Source organism: Aulonocara stuartgranti (genome assembly GCF_965226115.1).
Source record: "Aulonocara stuartgranti genome assembly, chromosome: 7".
NCBI lineage: Eukaryota > Metazoa > Chordata > Actinopteri > Cichliformes > Cichlidae > Aulonocara > Aulonocara stuartgranti.
This window is the reverse complement of record NC_138945.1, coordinates 11,544,830-11,562,560: the sequence shown is the minus strand read 5'-3', so window position 1 is coordinate 11,562,560 and position 17,731 is coordinate 11,544,830. Positions and strand designations below refer to the sequence as shown.

The following is a 17,731-nucleotide window of genomic DNA, read 5'->3' as shown; positions in this document are numbered from 1 at the left end:
CATGTAAAATATGAAAAGTAATTTAGTTTGGGAAACACATATAATATATCATTCGTTAAATGTTGCAACTAAGTTATTGATCTCGTCTATCTAGCTCTGAAGAAGAAATTGAAGCGAACATACGTTACTGTCACAGACTGGACCACTGTAACCGGGCGGGCATTCACATACAAACATGTTAAAGCGATCCAAACAGGAACCTCCATTTCTACAGGGGTTAGACCCACACTCATTGATCTCCATTTCACATCTGCAAGACAAAAATTACCTGAATTACCAGAAATTACCTGAAGTCAACATTAACTGTTACATTAACAACTCTGAAGCTAAGTCATATTTATGGTTATATATTTATATATATCCCCTCTACCATGATATACATACACACATGTGGTATTACTTAAATTTAGTAACAGTTAGAGTAAAATGACTCAGATGTGAGCTTACCTGGTGCCTGTGAAACCTGGCATGCATGTACAGTTAGCCCCCCACAGTCCATCATTGCAGACACCATCGTTTGCACACATAACATCTTTACCACACTGTATAGGAGGATAGACCCACCTGGAAGAAATAGTGTTTATCTTGGCAAGATGTGCAGGAATTCTTAAGTGCATGTGTAGTGTGTGCTAAATCTACAATGTTATTGTCTTTTCAAACTAATAAACAAAAAATTGTAAACAAAGACAGAAAAACAATAACGCTTCCTTGCATTTTTTTTCAATTGTGAAGACAAATATGGTTTAAAATAGGGCAGATTAGTTGTGCTCTTAACTCACTCAGCACAAGCTGCTGGCAGCATGCATATCTTACATACACCATAGGAACAAAAGTATTGGGCAAAACATTTGAATCTTTCAATTTGAATGTTTTCAGTATCATGGCCACATGTATAATATCAAGCACCTAGTCATACAATCTGCCTTTACAAATATTCGTGAAAGAATGGGTCATTCTAAAGAGCTCACTGAATTTGAGCATAGTATTGTAATAGGATGCCAGTGCTGCAACAACTCATTTCAGGAAATTTCTTCAAGATCAGTGATCCATAATCACTCATAACTACTAATATTGCAAAGTGGTTTTAATTCAGCCATAAAGTGGATGACCATATAAAACAGAGTAGGATTGGCATTAACATCAGCAAAAAACATCAGTCTGCAGGGAGTTTTATGGAATGAATTTCTATGGCCGAGCAATTCCTCTAGGGGTAATGCACAGGTGGCCCAATACTTTTGTGTAGTTTGGCTTCACTACAGCAGTTCACCTTTAACTACAGGGAATAAACAAATGATCAATTAGTGAGAACTCACTGGCAGTGTGGGCCCCTGTACTCCTTAGGGCATATGCAGGTGTACATGTTGGGTCCATCCTGACAGGTTCCTCCATGTTCACAATTATGATGCTCACACTCATCAATATCTTCATCACAGAGAGTGCCAGCATATCCCAGGTGGCAATTGCACTGAAAACCAGCCAAGTAGTCCTTACAGCTTCCATGAACACAGGGCTGAGATGCACAGTCATCAGTGTCCATCTCACACTGGTCTCCCTCCCAACCAGAGTTGCAGATACATCCAAATTTATTAAAGAGGTCTTCACACGTGCCTCCGTTTAGACATGGATCTGAATCACAAACAGGGGTACCAGTGCAGCCCAAATAAATCTTTGGTTTTCCAATTAAATGAAACTGAGAAGGTTGTGGGGCCTTATAATCATCCACAAAAGGAAGGTAAACTCCTCCGAGCCTCACTGCACCCATGCAACCATTGAAGCTCTCTGCAAGGGCTAGTAACGCCCCCTTCTGATTGAGAAAGCGAATACTACCTGTGCGCTCTGGCACACTGTTAGCATCTGTGATTCCATCCACAGTGATGATCCAGGGGGAGGCTTTGCGGTCCTTTTCAGTCATGGAAATGTTCACGCGGTGCCAGCTCCCGTCTGCAACCTGACGGACGCCTGTAAAGGTCAGAGGCTCAAAGCTGTTGCTTAGCTGGATCTCCACCCGGACTGATGAGTCCAACAGACCCACCATTAGGAGATCAGAGCCCCAGGAGGCCCTCAGGAGCACAGCATTTTCTGACCGGGTCCTCAACTCCATGTATATGTTAGTGACAGGCTCAACCAGGGAGCCTCCAGAACTGTACTGCACAGCGTTGTTCTCAAATGTGGCATTATAAACACCTAGGAGTCAAAATGAACAAAATGAACAATTTTTCCTTATTATTTCAAAATATGGATGTCATGTAGAAGATATTTAATGGGAAATTCCAAATTGCCTGTAGATTTGAAAGTGAGAGTGAATGGTTGTCTGTGTTTATGTGTTTGCCCTGCGACAGACTGGTGACCTGTCCAGGGTGAACCCTCCCTCTCGCCCTAAGACAGCTGGGATAGGCTACAGCCCCCCCACCCCCACCCCAATATATTGAAAAAAAAAAACAGTTTAGGAGTGATTTTTTGGATGTGCCACTGCTCTCTGTTGAGTGTGGGAGAAACGTGCTTGCACATAGACACATGGACTGAGATGGACCTTATATGTTTACCTCCCTAACTCACCTCCAGTAACATTACAGGTTGTGTGAACACTGTGCAAACTACCCAGAGAGTGTTCTTCCTGTATCTGAGCTAGTTACCCTGGACACTGATCTTCTTTTGCCCAGGCTTACTGCTGAAGATCTTCTCCCTGTGGCTGAATCAGTTAGCCCTGAGTCTGGTGATATACTGACCTCTGCAACACTTGATTCAGAGGGTAAGCTCCTCCTAAACCATTCCTCTTAGCTTTATTTTTTTAGCCAGTACCATTGATCCATATGTGCATTTGCTAATAGTAAATCATCTTTAATTCTTAATCAAAAAATATAATCAAAGTATAAGTCTAATCGATATGTTGAATTACAAATGTAGTTTGAGTAATGACAATGATTCTAATGTCTGAATTTTGTGTGTGTGGACATGATCCAGCTTTCATCGTGGCAGATTAATGCCTTTGTGTGTCTGAGACTGGCTGCAGGAATGTGAAAGATAGGAAATGTGTGTCTGACACATCATTATACATAATTCTGAACATAGAGTCATAATTAAATGTGATATTGCTGATAGTTAATCATACTTAACTACTTAATACTGATCAGAATATAATCAGGTATAAGATTAAGCAGTAAAATGAATACAAAAATATAATCTATGAAATTAATAACAGGCCTCTCACTTAGGTTTTGTGTAGAGTGGCCTTTTTATTCCGTCATAGCCTTCGAGGCTGCATGTGTATGTGTGCACAAGAAGGATTGGGAGACTTTAACATATATGATTTAAAAAATAAATTATGCTGAGCATATTGTAAATCACAAACACAAGTGTTTTCAAGATAAAAAGTGTGATTGAGCTAATGAAAAATCTAGTTGAAGTTAAATAGCATAAACTAAATGAAACATGAGGGAAAGTATATTGACATGTGATGGAATTAATGATAAATCTTGTTAAAATACAACACAGAAAATAAAAAAAAATGTAATGAAGGGATTTCAATTGTGTTTTAAATCATTTTGAAGTAAGAAAGAGAGAAGGAAAAAGGATGATAAGGTGTGGCAATAAATTGGCAACAACAGTGATAGGATGTCACAATGTGTGAAGCAAGAGGTAATCTCAGAAGACATGATATCCAAAAAAGATTTTTTCTTAGATGATTATATTTTCATAGGCAAGTATTAGTTAGCTTTTTATTCGCACTTTGAGAACTATAGTCATATAGGAAAACATATTGCAGTATTTGTGACTTATATGGCTTTTTCATATAAGTACTGAAAGTAATAGACAATTTTTATTGTCTTCTCACTGAAAGTGTTTCATAATCAGAAAACCTTGATTTTTATAACTGGGGGAAAAGTAATTGTGAAGAACTGTTTTTGTTTTACTGTTGTATTTTATCAAATGACTTCAGTTTAACGAGTTATTACACAAAGAAGACCTACAGGCAAGATCATTTTATTAAATCCACTTTGAAGCACTTTGGGCTGTTCCTTAACCGATTCAGTGTTAAGTGTGAAATGTCAAAAAATAATGAAATACAATGTATTGCCAAAAGTATCCACTCGCCGATCTAAATAATTGGAAAGTAAAGTGTCGGACACACACCACTACACAGTGTAGAACCACTCGACTCTGGAGTCTATCTGGCAATCCAATGGGCGAGGCTGGGTATGGTGGTTGCCAAGAGAACAGTACTTGTCTGACTGCACAGGGCTGAGTGTAAAGTTTGGTGGAGAGGGATTATGGTGTGGGGTTGTTTTTCAGGAGTTAGGCTCAGCCCCTTAGTATCAATGAAAAAACTCTTAATGATTCATGATACCAGGATATTTTGGACAATTTCATGCTCCCAACTTTGTGGGAACAGTTTGGGAACAGTCTGTTCCTGTTCCAACATGGCCGCACACCAATGCACAAAGCAAGGTCCATAAAGACATGAAGACCTTGACTGGCCTACACAGAGTACTGACCACAACTCGACAGAACCCCTTGGGATTAATTAGAGCAGAGACTACAAAGCCGGGCCTTCTCGTCCAACATGAGTGTCTGACCTCACAAATGTGCTTCTCAAAGAATGGTCAAAAATTCCTATAAACACACTCCTAAACATTAAGGAAAGCCTTCCCAAAAGAGTTGAAGCTGTTGTAACTGCAACAGGTGGGATAGCATTATATTTAATGTCACTTGAGATGTCACTCAAATTTCATATAGGTAGATAAACAAATACTTTTGGTAATATAGTGTATCTAAGAATCTGGTTTCGGATTTTGTGCTAAAACAGTTACTATTATTACTATTTATTATTTTGCAATAATATTTTATCTTTTTTGTTAATTATCTGTTGGACAAATAAACTAATTATATTTATTCTTTACTTTCAGCCCTTGGTTTTTGTGTGCCTAGGGAAACAAGAGAATCTGCCTGGGTGGTAGGCAGTGTTGGTCAAGTTACTTGAAAAAAGTAATCAGTAACTAATTACTGATTACTTCCCCCCAAAAGTAATCCCGTTACTTTACTGATTACTTATTTTCAAAAGTAATTAATTACTTAGTTACTTAGTTACTTTTTAAAAACACGATTTACAACCTGAATAGGTGATAAAGCGATAGATCTTTCAGCCCAATTCTACTTTTTCTGCATAATCCATCATACAAAATGTAATCAAATGGAAAAGTCTCTTTTTTTTAACTTGTTTTATCAGTTTTAATCTTTTAACTCTATGCATCAAGCAAAAATTTAATTATATGCAACATTCTCTGACTTGAATAAATTAGTTTAACATTTAAACCTATTTTCTACACATTCCAGCACATAAAATAAAATATTTTTTGTGTTTGCACTCACTCTTTCAAATAGATGCAAGTAAAACGCAGCAGAAAAAAAATAAAGTCAAAGACTCAGCGGTCTTGTTGCTCTATTTTCACCTGTAAAGCAGGACTAGGGGTAGGCGGAGGTTTACCTTGGTGCAGGTGTGCCGCGGTCAGTTGTGCATTACGTCGTTGCGCACTCGGTGCTTGCTTGGAAGTTTAGGGGTTTTTTTCGCTGTAAAAAGAAGTTTTCTTCCCACGCACGATGGACGCTAATGTTTTTGTCACTTTTTATGGAATCAAACTCAAAGTAAGGTCAGTACTTCCACGCTTTAAATGCTGCACGCTCATACTCTCTCCCACAATCGATATGTGATCCATTGTTGATCTGCACACAGCTGTTGTCACTGTCGTGAGACATTCTCGCAAAGAAATCACGGTTTTAGTAACGCAGTAACGCAGCGTTCCTACGGGAAGTAACGGTAATCTAATTACCGTTTTTGCAATAGTAATCCCTTACTTTACTCGTTACTTGAAAAAAGTAATCAGATTACAGTAACGCGTTACTGCCCATCTCTGGTGGTAGGCGAACAGAAATATATATTTTTTGCTCCATGGCATAATAGGAGTTGAAGTTTTATAAACTTACATTCATATCCATCAGGTAGATCCACACAATGGCCACCATTGACACATGGGTGGCTGACACACCACACACGTTCTTTGCAGGTCTTCCCAGTGTATTCCTCAGAACAAGAACATGTAAAATCGTTGAATGTGATGGTACACCATCCTCCATTTTGGCAAGGCTTCATCTATAAAAGGAAGCATGCAGATTACATTTTTGTAGAACAATGAACTGATATGGAAATAATCAATTACATTTTATTATTTGATTAAAATAATTTTATTTATATAGTGCAAAATCACACCAACATTTGGTTTGATTAATTACGGCCCTACAATAATACAGAGAAAAGACAGAAAATTTAAACAATAAGATGACCTCCTATAAACAAGGGCCTTGGTGACAGTGGGAAAGAAAAACTCCCTTTTAGCAGGAAAAACCTCTGGCAGAACCAGGCTTAGGGAGGGGCAGTGATCTGCTGTGACTGGTTGGGAGTAAAGGGAAGAAAACAGGACAAAGGCAGTGGAAGAGAGACAGAGATTAATAATAACTAATAATTAAATGCAGAGTTGTGTAAAAACACAAGGGGTGAGAGAAGGAGAAACACTTCAGCCCCAGCTAGGCCTATTGCAATGTAACTAAGGGAGGATTTGGGGTTACCTGATCCAGCCCTAACTATATGTTTTATCAAAAAAAAAAAAAGCCGAATTTTAAAAGCAGAGAGGGTATCTGTCTCCTGAATCCAAACTGGAAGCTGCCTCCACAGAAGAGTGGCCTGAAAGCTGGAGATCTGCCTCCCTCTACTTTTACATACCTCAGGAACCACAAGAAAACCAGCAGTCTAAGAGTGAAGTGGTCTTTTTGGGTGATATGTTACTTGGATGTCTTTAAGATAGGATATTTTATTATTATTGTAATACTCTGATAAATATCAGTGGTATTTATTTTGTTTTCATGAGAATAAGTCGAAGAGAAAATAACAGTTCATGGTGAGGTTAAGAGTGGTATAGATATGTGATATAAATGTTTGTATTAAAATGCATAAATAGTGTGTGAAAAAATCAGTTACGTTAAAAAAAACCATAATTTCATGGAATGTGAATGTCTGTTAAAAGAGAAGAAGTGTAACTTGTTTTGTATGCTACGTCACGAGAGGTCATGACTTGCAGATGACTTCCGGGGGAAAGAGACTCGCGAGGAAGAGAGGAGAAGAAAAGGAGAATTACTAAAATGGCATAGACGAAGCATGGACTTCGGGACTGCTTATGTCACCAAAGTTGTTCGGCAACAACATATCACCCGTCTGCGGACTTCCCGGTAATCATTCGGAGCGTTTGAGCCGGGCTTCCCGTATCTTTTGTGCTTGGCTAAGCACGAGGCACGTTTGGCTACGTTGGCTAGCTGGAGCTAGGCTAACGCCACGGTCCTGGCTAACGGAGATTCCGCCGGAGGAAGAGACGGAGTTTGAGAGTTGTCTCGGGAGAGAGTCGCTAACCGTGGATGATTTGCTGCTATCTAAGGAACCGGAGATTCGTTGCTCGCTGCCGCGAGTGGAGACGGTTGCTACCACAACGAGCGAGTTATTCATCGGAGGAGGTGGAGACATCACGGATACTCGGAGGTATTGTTGTTATTATTAAGAGCTCCAACTAAAGCGCGCCAACAACAAAAATAAACTAAGAGTGCACTCTGGGGAAAGAATAACATTGGACAGGTTAAGGGAAAAAATACTAAAATCTATCTCCCGGGGGGTTTATTGTATGTTTTGTATATGTGTTTTTTTCATGAAGAAAAAAAAGGGTTGGATGTGAATTTCCTGCAATTGTTTAATACATTTTCTAACCCTGAGATCCTGTGTTGGGTTTATTGCATGGTGTCTTATCATTTGAGTATTCACATGTATTAGCCTTAATCGGTTAAGTGTATTTCCTTAGCCTCCGCTTGTCTGTGTAGACACGAGAATCATATGAACCTTAGACTGATATTTATTTTTCGAGATGTATCTTTTATCACAGAATGTTTAAGTAGAGTCAAGACTGCACCCGAGGGCATAAGGGGGGAGTCTTGTCACACGAGCCGGTGGTAAAAGTGTTACATTTTTGGGGGCTCGTCCGGGATTGTATGTAATTTTGTTATGACTGACCTGGTTTTCCGTCATTCACCAAAGAGAGGGAACTAATTTTTTTTGAGATTGCTAAGGAAATTATTTTTATTGTCAAGTGTGGTTACATTTATTGTGAGATCTCTTACTGTTTGAGCTAAAAAAAAAGAAAAAAAAAAAGAAAAATGGAAGCAGTTGAAATTGAAGCTTGGTGCAAAAGGAAGCAGTTAGCTTATGGACATGCAGTTGTTTTGAGTGATGTGGACCCCGATGTCACAGATGCAGTTCTGCTATCGGCCTTGAGCCAGGTCAAAGTATTTGGAAAATCCGAGATAGTTGACCGTTGTCTTGATGTAGCTTCTAAGACACAGTTGGTACTGATCAAGACTTCAACTGACTTAAAAAATCAAACCGTACCGGATGTTGTTGGACTTCCTGGGGAGGCGGGTCCATGGCCAGCTCATGTGCTCACTGCTCCTGCAGAAAATGATGAGTTTCAATCTAAGCTAATGTCATTCCTGAATGCGGAAGGTAAAACTCTTACTGACGTTGGTGGCTTACTTCAGCCTTCACCCCTTGATGTGAACACGGCTTTGATACATGCTATCAGTTCCTTAGTGGATAAATGTAACACCACATCTGTTGATTCTCAGAGCTATCGTAAGCTGCGCATGTTCTCTGGTGTGAAACCTACGCCCAATGGGGAGGAAGAGTATGATGCCTGGGCAGAACAGACAACACATCTGCTAGATGAGTGGCAGTGCAGTGACAACATAAAGAAACAGCGAATAGTGGAAAGTCTGAAAGGTCCAGCTGCAGACATTGTAAGGTTCTTGAGAGTCCAGCAGCCCACTGCAACTTCATATGACTACATGCAGGTTTTGGAGACGGCTTTTGGAACAACTGAGAGTGCGTCCGATCTTCTGGTGAAGTTCAGACATACCTACCAAAATGTGGGCGAAAAGTTGTCTACTTACTTGTTGAGGTTGGATAAACTGCTGCACTGTATTTTCAGAAAAGGAGGCGTGGCACTGTCTGACATGAATCGATTACGGATGGAGCAGGTTGTGAGGGGAGCACTGCAACAAGACATGATTGCACTTCGTCTTCGTATGACTCACAAGCTGCGAGAACCCCCTTCTTTCAGTGAGTTGCTAAAAGAAGTAAGGGAGGAAGAGGACATGCTCCAAAGCAGAAACGATAGTAAGAACCCAGTAATGTCACAGTCTGTAACTCCTATTTCTAAGTCGGCACCTGAACAAGAAGTTGATCCTGAAGTGGCAAAGCTGAAAAAAGAGTTAAGTGTCATGAAAGCTGAGATGCTTAGTCTTAAAGCTGCTACGGTTGCATCACATCCAGACACCCAGATTTCACAACCAGAAGTCCCTGCCAAGCCACCTTATAAAAGAAATGCTACCCCACAAAGGTCTGGCTATCAAGAGGATAAACCTGGAATATTTTGCTACAGATGTGGGGAGGATGGACATTTTAAGAGAGAATGTGAAGGTGAAGAAAACCTACTCAAAGTCAACAAGCGCCTCATTAAACTGACAAAGAAATCGGGAAACTACCGCGGGGTCCAGTAGAGGAACGGCCTGGCATCCCGGTGGTTGTAAAACGTTCCACCAAGTGCAGCACCTTAGAGGGAAAAGTGAAAGACACTGTACCTGCAGGCTTAGTGGGCCCTAGCTCTGTAGTGTCGGTACAGATTGAAGGCATCTACTCTAAAGCCATACTCGATTCTGGTTCTCAGGTAACCCTGCTGTACAGATCCTTCTACGACAGATATTTGACACACCTGCCATTGACGTCTATCGACACGTTGGCGATATGGGGTCTCAGTTCCGCCGAGTACCCTTATGATGGCTATTTGTCACTTAGGCTGGAGTTTTTGGAAGCAGATGTAGGTGTGAGTGAGACCATTGATGCACTTGTGTTGGTATGTCCCGACCCAGTTGTGAGAGGTGAAGTTTCCCTGCTTGTTGGCACCAACACACCCACTGTGAGGCGATTGCTTAGCCACTGCAGGGAAAAGGGAGGAGAAAACTTTGTGAGATCCATGCACATTCACCCAGTCTTCAGAAAAGTTTTCAGTGAGATCTCAGTGTTACCACCTGATGCTGACAGTAACCAGAGGGGAACGGTGTGGTTCACCCAAGCCAAACCTGTCACCATACGGCCTGGGGGAGTCGCCCAAGTGGCTGGGGCACCAAAGTTTCATGGAGTGCTGGGCACTCAGACAATCCTTGTAGACTCACCTGATGACCCTGCGAATGAGTCACGGTTTCCCGATGGACTCCTGGTGAGACCAGAGTTGCAGACCTCCACTGGTGTGACGGCCAAAAGAATTACTGTTCTAGTTAGAAACATGTCAGCACGGGAAATTACCTTGACCAGAGGGACACCAATAGCTCATCTGTTTCCAGTCGACGTTGTGTCATCTCTACCTGGGAGAGAAGAGTCTGAAGTCGAGTTCGCTGGGAAGCTGAGCCCCTTTTCTTTCAACTTTGGAGACTCACCAGTTCCTAAGGAGTGGAAGGAAAGGTTGGTGACAGAAATGATGGAGCGGAGTGAAGTTTTCTCTCTGCATGAGTTTGATGTCGGATGCAGTAAGAGCACCCAGCACACTATCAAAACCACAGAGGACAAACCATTTCGGGAGAGGTCTCGTCGGTTGCCGCCTGCTGACGTGGAAGCATTGAGACAGCATCTAGCGCAGCTAAAAACTGCTGGTGTTATTACAGAGTCACGCAGTCCTTATGCCTCACCCATTGTGGTCGTGAGAAAGAAGAATGGGAAAATAAGGATGTGTGTGGATTTTCGGACCCTAAACCGCCGCACCACTCCCGACCAATACACAGTGCCAAGAATTGAAGATGCTTTGGCATGTCTCAGTGGAAGCAAGTGGTTCAGTGTGCTTGACCTTCGGAGTGGATACTATCAAGTGCCCATGGCAGACTCCGACAAGGAAAAGACAGCTTTCATTTGCCCGGCTGGATTCTTCCAATTTGAAAGAATGCCACAGGGAGTGACAGGGGCTCCCGCTACATTTCAGCGGGTAATGGAACAAACTGTTGGAGACATGAACTTGCTTGAGGTGTTGGTCTATCTCGACGATCTCATTGTGTTTGGAGCCACGCTTGAGGAGCATGAGATCCGGTTGCTGAAGGTGCTTGACCGTCTAAAGGACGAAGGACTGAAGCTGTCACTGGATAAATGTCAGTTTTGTCAGCCATCGGTGACTTACGTTGGGCACATCATATCTCAAGACGGGGTGTCTACTGATCCAAAGAAGACTGAAGCTGTAACCGCATGGCCAAGACCCAACACTGTGACTGCATTACGATCGTTTCTTGGATTCTGTGGGTACTACCGGCGTTTCGTGAAAGATTACTCCAAGGTAGCTCACCCATTGAACCAACTGTTGTCTGGTTACCCTTCAACTGCAAAGAAGAAAGTAAAGGACAGACAGGATGGTCCGTACCTTAACCCCGCAGAGCCCTTTGGTGGTCGCTGGAGCGGAGAATGTGAGGCAGCCTTTGAGGAGCTGAAGCGACGACTTACCCAAGCTCCTGTGTTGGCCTTTGCCGATCCTCAGCTACCTTATGTGCTACATGTAGACGCTAGCCGGGAGGGGCTAGGAGGAGTGCTGTACCAGGATCAAGGTGAAGGATTGAGACCTGTGGCTTTCGTCAGTCGGAGTTTGACTCCTTCAGAAAAGAATTATCCAGCCCATAAATTGGAATTTTTGGCGCTGAAGTGGGCGGTAGTGGACAGACTGCATGACTATCTGTACGGGACCAAGTTCGAGGTGAGGACAGACAACAACCCTCTGACATATGTGCTAACGTCTGCCAAGCTAGACGCGACGGGTCACCGTTGGCTTGCTGCCCTGTCTACATATGACTTTAGTCTCAAGTACAGAGCAGGAGTCCAAAACATTGACGCTGACGCTCTCTCTCGCCGGCCACAATCGGGGTCGATATCCAAATCAGAGTGGGACGACGTTCCTGCAGCAGGAGTGAGAGCCTTGTGTCAAATGTCTGGGGTGATGAAACATAAAAACCCACGATCCGGAAGAGCCATTGACTCTTTTGGCACTTCTCCACAAGCTATCCCACAAGCTTATTGCAATCTGGCTTCTTTGAGTGTTAAGAATATGCCTTTTGTGAGTCTTGCTGAGTTGTCGACCGCTCAACGGGAAGACCCCGGCATAGGACAAGTGTGGACAGCTCTGAGTAATGGGAATAGTAACCAAGTTGACAAGACCAAGCAACCAACTTGCTCTTTGCTGTTGAGAGAGTGGGACAGGTTAAAGATGCAGAAAGGAGTGATGTATCGCATTGTAACTCCTCCAGGAAAATCACGCTGTTCTCAGTTGGTACTACCAGAAAAGTATAGAGTCCCTGTACTGAAATCACTGCACGATGACTCAGGTCATTTGGGCCTCGACAAGACATACGGCTTGGTAAGAAACCGGTTCTACTGGCCTCGGATGAAGTCAGAGATTGAAGAGTATTGCAAGTCTTGTGAGAGGTGTATAAAAAGAAAGACTCTACCCAAGAGAGCTGCACCTTTGTCGCATTTGCAAAGTGAGGGACCGTTCGACCTTGTTTGTATGGACTTTTTGTCCATAGAGCCTGATTCGAGCAGCACAGAAAATGTTCTGGTCATTACCGATCACTACACTCGTTATGCTCAAGCTTTTCCAACAAGAGACCAGAGAGCCTCTACGGTTGCAAAGGTGTTGCTGGAGAAGTATTTCGTTCATTACGGACTGCCACGGAGGATGCACAGTGATCAGGGCAGAGATTTTGAAAGTCGTCTTGTTCATGAAGTGTTGAGTTCGCTTGGAGTTGAAAAGTCAAGAACGACGCCCTATCATCCTCAAGGAGACCCTCAACCCGAGAGATTTAATAGGACGTTGTTGGACATGTTGGGGACCCTGGAACCGAACAGAAAGAAAAAATGGAGTCAGCACGTCGTTCATTTGGTTCATGCTTATAATTGCACTCCAAATGAAGCTACAGGTTTCTCTCCTTATTTCCTTATGTTTGGGCGTGAAGCTAGGTTACCTGTGGATTTGTGTTTCGAGACTTCTAGTGATGGCACACCACAGAAAACTTACCTCAAGTACGTTTCTGACCTGAGGAAGGAGTTAAAGGCTGCCTATGAACTAGCAGAGTCCGTCGCGGCCAAACAGAATGAGAACAATAAGCAGCGGTATGACAAAAGAATCAGGTTCGCACAGTTGTTACCTGGAGACAGAGTCTTGCTACGAAACCTCGGGTTACAGGGGAAGCATAAACTGGCCGATCGCTGGGCGTCAAAACCATATGTTGTGGAAAGCAAGATGCCAAACCTACCAGTGTTCCGGTTGAAACCTGAAGATGGTGATGGACCAATCAAGATCCTCCATCGAAATCATTTACTGCCTCTTGGGGAGAGGATATGTCTAGACTCTGCATCCCATACGGATCTCACCCCTACAAGGAGAGTCTTGCGACGGAGGAAACAGAAAGAATGCACAGACAAGCCTGGAAAGGAAAAGACACTATCGCAGAGAACGGCAGATAAAGACTCTGAAAGGGAAGGAGTCACGCCCAGTGATAAAGATGAGAAAGAGTACACTGACTCCGAAGATGAGGATTTTGGACTTTGGTGTGATCTGACTGTTGAACCTCTCAGGTGCAACATGGATAGTGATACTCTGGAACCGTTCAGTCTGGATTTGGGTATTTCCTTAAGTGACGTAGCTGAACAACCAAAAACAGTTGGGCTGGGAGTAACACAGGAATGTGTAGAGGAACCTGAGACGGACAGTGTAAATGAATCTGAGTCTGTTGAGATCACCGAAGCCGAATCACCTGATACTTGCGAGAATCCTGAGGAGACAGGGAAAGACAAAGTACTGCCTGAAGACATTCTCTTGCAAGAAGAGGACACTGAATTTAACTCTGAGACTAATCTTGATGTTGACATTAAGGCCAGACCTCAGCGGTTGAAGAGGGCTCCTTTGAGGTTAACTTATGATGAACCAGGTCATCCCAGTGTGGTAGCCGCCACAACAGTGAAATATGTCTCTTGTTTTTATAAATGGATAGGCACACCCATCTTTGCTTAGTTGTGTGTTTTACTCACCTGTTGTGCCATAATGGTTTATGTTTTCAAGGTACAAAGTCATGAGGGCATGCTTTTCTTTGGTGGGGGGAGAGTGTAATACTCTGATAAATATCAGTGGTATTTATTTTGTTTTCATGAGAATAAGTCGAAGAGAAAATAACAGTTCATGGTGAGGTTAAGAGTGGTATAGATATGTGATATAAATGTTTGTATTAAAATGCATAAATAGTGTGTGAAAAAATCAGTTACGTTAAAAAAAACCATAATTTCATGGAATGTGAATGTCTGTTAAAAGAGAAGAAGTGTAACTTGTTTTGTATGCTACGTCACGAGAGGTCATGACTTGCAGATGACTTCCGGGGGAAAGAGACTCGCGAGGAAGAGAGGAGAAGAAAAGGAGAATTACTAAAATGGCATAGACGAAGCATGGACTTCGGGACTGCTTATGTCACCAAAGTTGTTCGGCAACAACATATCACCCGTCTGCGGACTTCCCGGTAATCATTCGGAGCGTTTGAGCCGGGCTTCCCGTATCTTTTGTGCTTGGCTAAGCACGAGGCACGTTTGGCTACGTTGGCTAGCTGGAGCTAGGCTAACGCCACGGTCCTGGCTAACGGAGATTCCGCCGGAGGAAGAGACGGAGTTTGAGAGTTGTCTCGGGAGAGAGTCGCTAACCGTGGATGATTTGCTGCTATCTAAGGAACCGGAGATTCGTTGCTCGCTGCCGCGAGTGGAGACGGTTGCTACCACAACGAGCGAGTTATTCATCGGAGGAGGTGGAGACATCACGGATACTCGGAGGTATTGTTGTTATTATTAAGAGCTCCAACTAAAGCGCGCCAACAACAAAAATAAACTAAGAGTGCACTCTGGGGAAAGAATAACATTGGACAGGTTAAGGGAAAAAATACTAAAATCTATCTCCCGGGGGGTTTATTGTATGTTTTGTATATGTGTTTTTTTCATGAAGAAAAAAAAGGGTTGGATGTGAATTTCCTGCAATTGTTTAATACATTTTCTAACCCTGAGATCCTGTGTTGGGTTTATTGCATGGTGTCTTATCATTTGAGTATTCACATGTATTAGCCTTAATCGGTTAAGTGTATTTCCTTAGCCTCCGCTTGTCTGTGTAGACACGAGAATCATATGAACCTTAGACTGATATTTATTTTTCGAGATGTATCTTTTATCACAGAATGTTTAAGTAGAGTCAAGACTGCACCCGAGGGCATAAGGGGGGAGTCTTGTCACACGAGCCGGTGGTAAAAGTGTTACATTATTATTATCTGATTATTCAAGACCTTGTAAGTGAGCAGAGTGTCACAGGCTGGGTGAGCTGCGGAAAAATTCCACTGGGTTCCTGATTCACCTGTGTCCACATTACTTAAGAACTGCGTTGACGTCTCTTCACCATCAGTTTGTCAACTAATCCATGTTGGTAACAGGCTCTCACACTCTCTCACTGCTATTGTTTCTAGTCCTTGCACTTCCCTTGTTATCTTGTGCTGCAGTTTTCTGGTCACATCTCAGCTCCGTTCTTCAGCTTCGCTCACTCCTCGGATTCCCAGTCATACTCATTGTTACTGGGAAAACTTCCTGCTCAACACCCGCCTGCCCTCCTGCCACCATTGCTCACAGGATTTCTTGGAACCCAGGGTAGTCATTTCTCTCTGTTCAGCTCACCTGGAATTTCACCTCCTCCTCTTAAAGTACCTCTGACTCCACCTGCAGCACAAGCTATTCCCTCTTTTAAGATCCACATTCACCTGGAGAAGTTCTCATTCACTCATTCATTCACTCTAACCTCCTTTTCCCTTTCCGTTCAGTGCAATAACTTGTATTACCTGCCACGACTCAGTCCTCCTCACTAGTCCTCCCAGGCCCAAACCCCTCATCCATCAAAGTTAAATGTTGTGTTCACTTTAAGTTTGCTACTTTTCTATGCCAAGTTATTATTCTGTTTGTTGCAAAGATAATAAAGTCTATTAAAACTACTTCAGCTGACTCCGCACTTGGTTCTGCACTTCGGTCCAGCTTCATGTTGCGGGAATTGCCGTCTTGTGTGTGACTGGGTGCAGTAAGGAGTGTATGTGATGTGTGTGTGAGCATGCGCATGAAGGAAACGCGGGGGAGCGAAAGAGAGAAAAATGGAGAGAGTGTGTCATGGGTAGAGAGGGCGACCGGGAGCAGCGTTCTAACGGGCTACAGGCTATGCAGTGTGTTTTCGAAGTGTGCAGTACTGTTATTAAAGCCTCATCTCTTCAGTACTCTCCGGGCCCTCGGCTGATTTCTGTCTGCCTCACTACTCCACAAAAGTGAAGGGAGTTAACCCCGAAGGAGGACAAACTTCGGCTCTGGAGGAAGCATCTCCCCTCGTGTCTCCCGACCACGGTCAGGGGACTGACGGCGAGGAATGGTTAACATTCAGTACAGGCCTTTGGCCCCCTTTGACACAGAGGGATTTAAAATTTGATTCTGGATTTAACAGGGAGCCAATGATGTGAAGCCAGTATGTGTGAAATATGCTCTTTCTTTCTAGTCCCTGTCAGTACTTTTGCTGCAGCAATTTTGGTTCAAATGGAGGCTTTTCATGGAGTTTTGGGGAAATCCTGAAAATAATGAATTACAGTAGTCCAGAAGTAATAAAGTAATATTACTAGTAGTAATAAATGCATGGAAAAGCTTTTCAACATCACTCGGAGAAATTTTAGGTCAATTTTAAGACTTTCCTGCAGTTTAAACTAATTGGTGTGTGTTATCTGTCTTCATGGTTAGATAAAGTTGGGTGTCATCGACATAGCAATGGAAACGTATGCTATCCCTTCTAATGATACTGCCGAAGGGAAGCATGTATAATGTAAGAACAACTGGTCCTAGCACAGAACCCTGTGGAACTCCATAATTGACCTTAGTGTGTGAAGAAGACTCTCTAAGCCTCTAAAAGGATTTACAAATGAACAAATTTGTCACGGTTCTGGGTCCGTCGGACCCAGTAGTTTGAGTTTTATTATGTTTTGGTTTTAGTTTGCATCAGGGATTGTTTTCTTGTTCTCTTGTAGTGTTGATTATGATGATGTTTATTATTTGAGTTTCATGTTTCTGTGGTGTTTAGGATTTGTTCTTCAGTTGTGTCTGCTTAGTATTTGTCTAGCTCCATGTGCCATTTTCTGTCTGTCTCTCTATGTCGAGTTTGTGTCTTAGTGTGATGGTTGCTTGTTCCTGTTTTATTGTGATGGTCTGCGTCTCATGTGAGTGTGTTCAGTTTTACCTTTGTCTCGTCTTGTTGATTATTCCCAGCTGTGTCCACCACCTGTGTGTAATTCCCCTGTGATTCTCTGTGTATTTAAGTCATGTCTGCCGTCATTGTAGTTGCTGGTCCGTCTGTGTATTCCACCCTGCGTCATCTGTGTGTTTCCCTGCTGTCAACCGCTAAGTGTTTCTGCTCATGTTCAGGTTCGTGTTCTGTAGTTAGTTTGTTCCCAGTCTAGTTAGTCATAGCTCCCTTTGCCGTTTGTATTTACTTTCATGCTCAATAAACCACCTTCACAC

At 42.7% G+C, this 17,731-nt stretch overlaps 1 protein-coding gene across 1 annotated transcript in view; it reads right to left on the bottom strand.

The window, feature by feature from the left end:
* The window catches only part of crb2a (crumbs cell polarity complex component 2a), a 59,456-nt gene that overhangs the window by 5,150 nt on the left and 36,575 nt on the right, over positions 1-17,731 (bottom strand). Inside the window, exons 9-12 of the mRNA XM_082541108.1 lie at positions 5,980-6,145; positions 1,314-2,184; positions 448-564; positions 124-250 (exon numbers count right to left, since the gene is read on the bottom strand). Coding sequence (XP_082397234.1) covers positions 124-250; positions 448-564; positions 1,314-2,184; positions 5,980-6,145 — 1,281 coding nt within the window. The remainder of the gene's footprint in view (positions 1-123; positions 251-447; positions 565-1,313; positions 2,185-5,979; positions 6,146-17,731) is intronic.